This window comes from Microchirus variegatus, assembly GCF_963457635.1.
Source record: "Microchirus variegatus genome assembly, chromosome: 14".
In the NCBI taxonomy this organism is placed as follows: Eukaryota; Metazoa; Chordata; class Actinopteri; order Pleuronectiformes; family Soleidae; genus Microchirus; species Microchirus variegatus.
In genome coordinates, this window is record NC_139815.1 from 26,729,244 (window position 1) to 26,739,551 (window position 10,308).

General features: G+C 34.5%; 1 protein-coding gene across 1 annotated transcript; it reads left to right on the forward strand.

The window, feature by feature from the left end:
* Positions 1 to 270: 270 nt before the first annotated feature.
* LOC310936947 (E3 ubiquitin/ISG15 ligase TRIM25-like) lies at positions 271 to 2,911 on the forward strand (the record flags this gene model as incomplete). The annotated part of the gene is made up of 1 exon (XM_083901114.1): positions 271 to 2,911. The coding sequence occupies one exon, from the start codon at positions 271 to 273 to the stop codon at positions 1,945 to 1,947; it is 1,677 nt and encodes a 558-aa protein (XP_083757240.1). The 3' UTR covers positions 1,948 to 2,911.
* Positions 2,912 to 10,308: the final 7,397 nt, after the last annotated feature.

Consider the following 10,308-nt stretch of genomic DNA (forward strand, 5'->3'; position numbering starts at 1 on the left):
CCTAAGGAAGTGATTTCAATGAAAACAAAGTGAGGACCGGCCAAAATGACCTCACTTTGTTGTTTAAAAACCCTCACTGGTCCTCAGTATGCTGCAAGTACAAGAACACACACACACACACACACACAGAGGGAGTGTTGCTAAGTACAGAGTTGCTCCGCCTGCTATTTCCTGGTTCCCCTCCCCCGCCCACTGCTGCGTCACATGTTGTTGAGACCAGAGCTCAAACCTGTTCCTGTTGTAAGGCAGAGAATCTCAGACACCGGTGAAATGGCAGGAGTTCAGCTGCACAGAGAAAGCTTCTCTTGTTCCATCTGTTTGGAACTTCTGAAGGATCCGGTGACTCTTAACTGTGGACACGGTTTCTGTATGAACTGTGTCAAAGACCACTGGGACTCAGAGGACGTGAAGAGGATCTACAGCTGCCCTCAGTGTAGAAAGATCTTCACGCCGAGGCCTGAACTGTTAAAAAGCACCATGTTAGCAGAGTTAGTGGAGGAGCTGAAGAAGACTGGACTCCACACTGCTCCTGCTCATCACTGCTGTGCTGAAGCTGAAGATGTGGCCTGTGATGTCTGCACTGGCAGGAAACTGAAAGCTCTCAAGTCCTGTTTGGTTTGTTCGGCCTCTTACTGTGAGGAACATCTCCAGCCTCATCATGAATCACCTGCATTTAAGCAACACAAGCTGGTGGAGCCCTCCAAGAACCTCCAGGAGAACATCTGCCCCCGTCATGGTGAGATGATGGACATGTTCTGCCGCTCCGATCGGCAGTGTATCTGTTATCTCTGCTCTGTGGACCAACATGAAGACCACGACACAGTCTCAGCTGCAGCAGAGCGGACGCAGACGCAGAGAGAGCTGGATCTGAGTCGAGAAGAAATCCAGCAGAGAGTCCAGGACATAGACAGAGACGTGAAGGTGCTTCAACAGGAGGTGAAGGCTCTCACTGTTTCGGCTGATAAAGCTGTGGACGACACAGACAAGAACTTCACTGAGATGATGAATCTCCTGCAGAGGAGAGGCTCTGAGGTGAAGCAGCAGATCAGATCTCAGCTGGAAACTGAAGTGAGTCGAGTCAGAGACGCTGAGAAGAAGCTTCAGCAGGAGAAGACTGAGCTGAAGAAGAGAGAAGGTGAACTAAATCAGCTCTCACTCACACACGATCCCACCCAGTTTCTCCTCAACTACCACTCACTGTCAGCACTCAGTCCATCTACACACTCGTCCACCATCAACGTCCGTCCTCTGAGACACTTTGAGGACGTGACAGCAGCTGTGGTAAAGCTCAGAGGACAACTGCAGGACGTCCTCACCGAGACGTGGACAAACGTCTCACTGGCTGTGACCGAAGTAGATGTTTTACTGAAACCAGAACCAGAACCAAGGACCAGAGCTCAATTCTACAGATATTCACAGGAAATCAAACTGGATCCAAACACGGCAAACAAACATCTGTTTTTATCTGAGGGAAACAGAAAAGTAAAAATGATGAAGGAGAATCAGTCTTATCCTCTTCACACAGACAGATTCACTGATCGGCCTCAGGTCCTGAGTAAAAAGAGTCGGACTGGACGTTGTTACTGGGAGGTGGAGAGGAGAGAAGGAGGAGTTTGTGTAGCAGTGACGTACGAGAACATCAGGAGATCAGGAACTTCATTTCAATGTGGATTTGGATACAACGACGAGTCCTGGGCTTTAGTTTGTGACCGAAACAGTTGTGAGTTTGGTCACAACAACATCTGGACTAAAGTCTCCGATGTTAAAGTCTCCAGAGTGGGAGTTTACCTGAACCACAGTGCAGGTCTTCTGTCCTTCTACAGAGTCTCTGACACCATGACTCTGATCCACAGAGTCCACACCACGTTCACTCAGCCTCTCTATGCCGGAGTTTGTCTTTATCATTATTCACCTGGAGCCACAGCAGAGTTCTGTAAACTCAAATAGACTGGAGTCCTTTCAGGAGCAGTGAGTTAAACCCACAACCTTCCAGTGGAAAGACGACTCGCCCTACCACTGAGCCACTTACATTTTATATCAAAAAATTACTTTTGATACTGCAGTACATAAACTTCCATATACTTTAAGACTTTTACTTAAAGTACTATTATAAAAAAGTGACCAATTAACAGGAGTGATAACAACCTGTGGACTTCAAAAATATCCTCACATTCCCAAGATGCCCCTCTATTTGTAAGCCTTTATTTCAAAATGGTCCTCAGAAAGATACACAAACACAGATGTGGACAGCTATTCTTGTAAGGACTCTGCATTGATTTCCATTTGTACAGTTTATATAAATCTTAATCCCTTACATTAACCTTAACCTTAAGCCACAATTTGCATCTTATCCCTGAACTTAACCAGTTCCTCAGAAATTAGTTTCTGCCTCATTAGGACCAGGTTTTGTGGTCTGCATGAGGACTCCTGGTCCTGACACTGTCAGTGTTTATGACTTAGACTTAAACTTGAAGTGAACGTTACCACAGATGTATTTTGCAGATGTCTGATAATCCCACAGATTGGAGTCAGCAGAATCTCATTAGCTCGGCATGTAGAATTCTGCTCTTTATCAAATATAGAAATATAAAACACTTTTTGACTCTTTTATTTACAGTAAAACACAGAGTGAAAACTTTCCAGTGATGGTGGTTTGCAATACTTGTGTTTTCTTGTGCGTGGTTGGATAATAAATATTCCAAAACTTCTCCAGTAATAACTGCTTTGACTGCTCGTGTTTGACATTTTTAAGTGAAATATCTCAGCAAACCACTGTGTCCAGTGATGTGAGGATGACGGTGATTGACAGTTTTAGGTCTTTACGTGATAATAAAAGCATCACCCTGAGGCTATTTTTACACAAGTCAGTGCCATACATGGTGTTATACTTAAGTCATTTATTGTTTTCTATGAATTTACAATTTAAAGCATCATCTCTTCCTTTTATTGTCGCTCACAGAGGAAGGATTTCACGCTACCTCTACTTTTACCTGATGAGATATATATGGGAGCCCATTTCCACCAGAAAAAAAACTAGAAAAACTGATGAGAAGAAGAATCGAAGCCATAAAAAACTTGAGAACTAAAGACTATTGATTATCAAAATAGTTGGTTTGGAGGTTTGTTTAGAAACAAAGTTAGAGGTGAAGCATCGGTGTGAAATGTTTTCTCTGAGAATGAGCAACTGATACTTGCTTGATCAATGTTTTTTTTTTCAAGGTGCATATGTTGGTGGAGGTAAAGATCCCGTGTTATGTGCTGCACTGCCCTCTGCTGACAAAGTGTTGCAAATGCTAAGAGATATTTGTTTATTCATGTGCTTTTCAAAGTTGTAGTTTTCTTTCAAAGGGCAACATTTAGAAAAATGCTGTTCTAATTATAAAAATGTACTTTTCATGTTGCATGTACGATGGCATTCATATTTGAGTACACTTTAATTGTCACAATATAGCTAAAGCTGTAAAATAAACAAAAAGTAAAATGTTACCAATTTGTTACCCTATATTTTTCAAAATGTTTTATTATAATTTATAATTAAGAAGTTATGATTTAAATACAATTTTACAATTGAGACCTGGCATGTAGTAGGTCAAACATCATGTAGTAATGCATGATATTTGACAATATGTTTGAAGATAAAGGAACATTAAACAAACATAAGAAACTGAATTAAAATGAACAATAATCAATTCAATTAGATAATCAGCATGTAAATAGTGTTGTTGCAAAAAGGATTTCTCCTCCAAAATTTGACAAAAAAGTCAAAATTTAAAAAGAACTTTAGAAAAAGTTTTGGACGATATACTAACCAATTACTTCTTTGGTTAAATTTTGCCCAACATTTTCATTGGACAAAAAATTATATATAAAAAAAAAATCTAATTTTGAACGACAAAGTAGTGTGACATTTTTGTCACATTTTGGACCAAATAGTTTTTTTTCCAAAAAATTTACAAATTTGGACGACATGTACGTTTTAGTCAAATTTTGGACCAACATTTTTTGTTCCACAATAATTGTCAAGTTTTGTACTACATGGTATAATATGACGTTATTGTCAAATTTTGGACCAAATTGTTTTTTTATCAAAAAATTGTTACATTTTGGACAACATAGTAGGCCGTTTTTTTTTCAAATTTTGGACAAAATTTCTAAAAAAAAAAAAAAAAGTATCGTATGCATTTTTGGTCAAATTTTGGACAAAATATCTTTTTTTTTTTTAAAATTGCAAAATGTTTCATGACAGTATAGTATGACGTTTTTGTCAAATTTTAGACCAAATTGTTTTGGGGTTATTTTCAAAAAAAATTAACATTTTTCATGACATAGTATAGTATGACATTTTGTCAAATCTTAGACCACATAGTATCGTATGGCGTTTTTGACATATTTTGGAACAAATTTATTTTTTTTGACCATTTTTGGACAACATACTATACTACGATGTTTTTGACAATTTTTGGACAACATACAATACTATGACGTTTTTGAGCGATTTTGGACGACATACAATACTATGATGTTTTTGACCAAATTTGGACGACATGCTATACCATGACATTTTTTTACCATTTTTGGAGGATATACTATACTATGACGTTTTTGACCATTTTTGGATGACATACTATACTATGACATTTTTTACCAATTTTACTAGTTTATCATCCAAAAATGGTCAAAAAAGTCATAGTATAGTATGTTGTCCAAAATTGGTCAAAAACGTCATAGTATATAGTATGTCGTCCAAAAATGGTCAAAAATGTCATAGTATAGAATGTCGTCCAAAATTGGTCAAAAACATCATAGTATAGTATGTTGTCCAAAAATGGTCAAAAACGTCACAGTATAGTATGTCGTCCAAAAATGTCATAGTATAGCATGTCGTCCAAAATTGGTCAAAAACATCATAGTATAGTATGTCATCCAAAATCGTTCAAAAACGTCATAGTATTGTATGTTTTCCAAAAATGGTAAAAAACGTCGTAGTATAGTATGTTGTCCAAAAATGGTCAAAAACGTCAAAGTATACTATGTCGTTCAAAAATGGTCAAAAACGTCATAGTATAGTAAGTCGTCCAAAAATTTCATAGTATAGTATGTCATCCAAAAATGGTCAAAAACGTCATAGTATAGCATGTCGTCCAAAATTGGTCAAAAACATCATAGTATAGTATGTCATCCAAAATCGTTCAAAAACATCATAGTATAGTATGTCGTCCAAAATTGGTCAAAAACATCATAGTATAGTATGTCATCCAAAATCGTTCAAAAACATCATAGTATTGTATGTTGTCCAAAAATGGTAAAAAACGTCATAGTATAGTATGTCGTCCAAAAATAGTCAAAAATGTCATAGTATAGTATGTCGTCCAAAATTGGTCAAAAACGTCATAGTATTGTATGTTGTCCAAAAATGGTCAAAAACATCGTAGTATAGTATGTTGTCCAAAAATGGTCAAAAACATCATAGTATAGTATGTCGTCCAAAATTGGTCAAAAAGATCATAGTATAGTTGGTCAAAATTGGTCAAAAACATCATAGTATAGTATGTCATCCAAAATCGTTCAAAAACTTCATAGTATTGTATGTTGTCCAAAAATGGTAAAAAACGTCATAGTATAGCATGTCGTCCAAAATTGGTAAAAAATTTCATAGTATAGTATGTTGTCCAAAAATTGTCAAAAACGTCATAGTATTGTATGTTGTCCAAAAATGGTCAAAAACGTCGTAGTATAGTATGTTGTCCAAAAATTGTCAAAAACGTCATAGTATAGTGTGTCGTCCAAATTGGTCAAAAACATCATAGTATAGTATGTTGTCCAAAAATGTTAAAAAATGTCAGAGTATAGTATGTCATCCAAAATCGTCCAAAAATGTCATAGTATAGTATATCATCCAAAATTGGTCAAAAACGTCATAGTATAGTATGTTGTCCAAAATTGGTCAAAAACATCATAGTATAGTATGTCGTCCAAAAATGGTCTAAAATGTCAAAGTATAGTATGTCGTCCAAAAATGTCATAGTATAGTATGTCGTCCAAAATTGGTCAAAAACGTCATAGTATAGCATGTCGTCCAAAATTGCTAAAAAATGTCATAGTATAGTATGTCATCCAAAAATGGTCAAAAACATCGTAGTATAGTATGTTGTCCAAAAATGGTCAAAAACATCATAGTATAGTATGTCGTCCAAAATTGGTCAAAAAGATCATAGTATAGTTGGTCAAAATTGGTCAAAAACATCATAGTATAGTATGTCATCCAAAATCGTTCAAAAACTTCATAGTATTGTATGTTGTCCAAAAATGGTAAAAAACGTCATAGTATAGCATGTCGTCCAAAATTGGTAAAAAATTTCATAGTATAGTATGTTGTCCAAAAATTGTCAAAAACGTCATAGTATTGTATGTTGTCCAAAAATGGTCAAAAACGTCGTAGTATAGTATGTTGTCCAAAAATTGTCAAAAACGTCATAGTATAGTGTGTCGTCCAAATTGGTCAAAAACATCATAGTATAGTATGTTGTCCAAAAATGTTAAAAAATGTCAGAGTATAGTATGTCATCCAAAATCGTCCAAAAATGTCATAGTATAGTATATCATCCAAAATTGGTCAAAAACGTCATAGTATAGTATGTTGTCCAAAATTGGTCAAAAACATCATAGTATAGTATGTCGTCCAAAAATGGTCTAAAATGTCAAAGTATAGTATGTCGTCCAAAAATGTCATAGTATAGTATGTCGTCCAAAATTGGTCAAAAACGTCATAGTATAGCATGTCGTCCAAAATTGCTAAAAAATGTCATAGTATAGTATGTCATCCAAAAATGGTCAAACACGTCATAGTATAGTATATCCTCCAAAATGTTCAAAAATGTCATAGTATAGTATATCATCCAAAATTGGTCAAAAACGTCATAGTATAGTATGTTGTCCAAAATTGGTCAAAAACATCATAGTATAGTATGTTGTCCAAAAACATCATAGTATAGCATGTCGTCCAAAATTGCTAAAAAATGTCATAGTATAGTATGTCATCCAAAAATGGTCAAAAATGTCATAGTATAGTATATCCTCCAAAAATGTTCAAAAACGTCATAGTAAAGTGTGTCGTCCAAAATTGGTCAAAAACATCATAGTATGGTATGTCATCCAAAATCGTTCAAAAACGTCATAGTATTGTATGTTGTCCAAAAATGGTCAAAAACGTCATAGTATAGTATGTCACCCAAAATTGGTCAAAAACGTCATAGTATAGTATGTCGTCCAAAATTGGTCAAAAACATCATAGTATAGTATGTCATCCAAAAATGTCATAGTATAGTATATCCTCCAAAAATGGTCAATAATGTCATAGTATAGTATGTCATCCAAAATCGTTCAAAAAAGTCATAGTATAGTATGTTGTCCAAAATTGGTCAAAAATGTCATAGTATAGTATGTCATCCAAAATCGTTCAAAAACGTCATAGTATAGTATGTCGTCCAAAAATGGTCAAAAATGTCATAGTATAGTATGTCATCCAAAATTGGTCAAAAACATCATAGTATAGTATGTCATCCAAAATCGTTCAAAAAAGTCATAGTATAGTATGTTGTCCAAAAATGGTCAAAAACGTCATAGTATAGTATGTCGTCCAAAAATGTCATAGTATTGTATGTTGTCCAAAAATGGTCAATAACGTCATAGTATAGTATGTCGTCCAAAATTGGTCAAAAACGTCATAGTATAGTATGTCGTCCAAAAATGGTCAAAAATGTCATAGTATAGTATGTCGTCCAAAAATGGTCAAAAATGTCAGAGTATAGTATATCCTCCAATAATGGTCAAAAATGTCATAGTATAGTATGTCATCCAAAATCGTCCAAAAATGTCATAGTATAGTATGTCACCCAAAATTGGTCAAAAACGTCATTGTATAGTATGTCGTCCAAAATTGGTCAAAAACATCATAGTATAGTATGTCATCCAAAAATGTCATCGTATAGTATATCCTCCAAAAATGGTCAATAATGTCATAGTATAGTATGTCATCCAAAATCGTTCAAAAAAGTCATAGTATAGTATGTCGTCCAAAAATGGTCAAAAACGTCATAGTATAGTATGTCGTCCAAAAATGGTCAAAAACGTCATAGTATAGTATGTCGTCCAAAAATGTCATAGTATTGTATGTTGTCCAAAAATGGTCAAAAACGTCATAGTATAGTATGTCGTCCAAAAATGTCATAGTATAGTATGTCATCCAAAATCGTTCAAAAACGTCATAGTATAGTATGTCGTCCAAATTGGTCAAAAATGTCATAGTATAGTATGTCATCCAAAATCGTTCAAAAACGTCATAGTATAGTATGTCGTCCAAAAATGGTCAAAAACGTCATAGTATAGTATGTCGTCCAAAAATGGTCAAAAACGTCATAGTATAGTATGTCGTTCAAAATTGGTCAAAAACATCATAGTATAGTATGTCATCCAAAATCGTTCAAAAAAGTCATAGTATAGTATGTTGTCCAAAAATGGTCAAAAATTTCATAGTATAGTACGTCATCCAAAAATGGTCAAAAACGTCATAGTATTGTACGTCGTCCAAAAATGTCATAGTATTTTATGTTGTCCAAAAATGGTCAAAAACGTCGTAGTATAGTATGTTGTCCAAAAATGGTCAAAAACGTCATAGTATAGTATGTCGTCCAAAAATGTCATAGTATTGTATGTTGTCCAAAAATGGTCAAAAACGTCATAGTAAAGTATGTCGTCCAAAATTGGTCAAAAACGTCATAGTATAGTATGTCGTCCAAAAATGGTCAAAAATGTCATAGTATAGTATATCCTCCAAAAATGGTCAAAAATGTCATAGTATAGTATGTCATCCAAAATCATCCAAAATTTCATAGTATAGTATGTCGTCCAAAAATGTCATAGTATTGTATGTTGTCCAAAAATGGTCAAAAACGTCATAGTATAGTATGTCGTCCAAAATTGGTCAAAAACGTCATAGTGTAGTATGTCGTCCAAAAATGGTAAAAAATGTCATAGTATAGTATGTCGTCCAAAAATGGTCAAAAATGTCGTAGTATAGTATATCCTCCAATAATGGTCAAAAATGTCATAGTATAGTATGTCATCCAAAATCGTCCAAAAATGTCATAGTATAGTATGTCACCCAAAATTGGTCAAAAACGTCATAGTATAGTATGTCGTCCAAAATTGGTCAAAAACATCATAGTATAGTATGTCATCCAAAAATGTCATAGTATAGTATATCCTCCAAAAATGGTCAAAAATGTCATAGTATAGTATATCATCCAAAATCGTTCAAAAAAGTCATAGTATAGTATGTTGTCCAAAATTGGTCAAAAATGTCATAGTATAGTATGTCGTCCAAAAACGGTCAAAAACGTCATAGTATAGTATGTCGTCCAAAAATGGTCAAAAACATCATAGTATAGTATGTCATCCAAAATCGTTCAAAAAAGTCATAGTATAGTATGTTGTCCAAAAATGGTCAAAAATTTCATAGTATAGTACGTCATCCAAAAATGGTAAAAAACGTCATAGTATAGTATGTCGTCCAAAAATGTCATAGTATTGTATGTTGTCCAAAAATGGTCAAAAACGTCATAGTATAGTATATCCTCCTAAAATGGTCAAAAACGTCATAGTATAGTATGTCGTCCAAAAATGTCATAGTATTGTATGTTGTCCAAAAATGGTCAAAAACGTCATAGTATAGTATGTCGTCCAAAATTGGTCAAAAACGTCATAGTATAGTATGTCGTCCAAAAATGGTCAAAAATGTCATAGTATAGTATATCCTCCAAAAATGGTCAAAAATGTCATAGTATAGTATGTCATCCAAAATCATCCAAAGATGTCATAGTATAGTATGTCGTCCAAAATTTGACAAAAACGACATACTATACTATGTAGTACGTCATAATTTACTATGTCTCCAAAATGTGACCATTTTTGGAGGGAAAAATTTTGGTCCAAAATTTGACAAAAACGACATACTATACTATGTCGTCCAAAATCTGACAATTTTTTTGAAAACCATTTTTTTGGTCCAAAACTTGACAAAAACGTCATACTATACTATGTAGTACGTCATACTATACTATGTCTCCAAAATGTGACCATTTTTGGAGGAAAACATTTTGGTCCAAAATTTGACAAAAACGACATACTATACTATGTAGTATGTCATACTATACTATATCTCCAAAATGTGACCATTTTTGCAGAAAAAAAGTTTTGGTCCAAAATTTGACAAAAACGACATACTATACTATGTCGTCCAAAATCTGACAA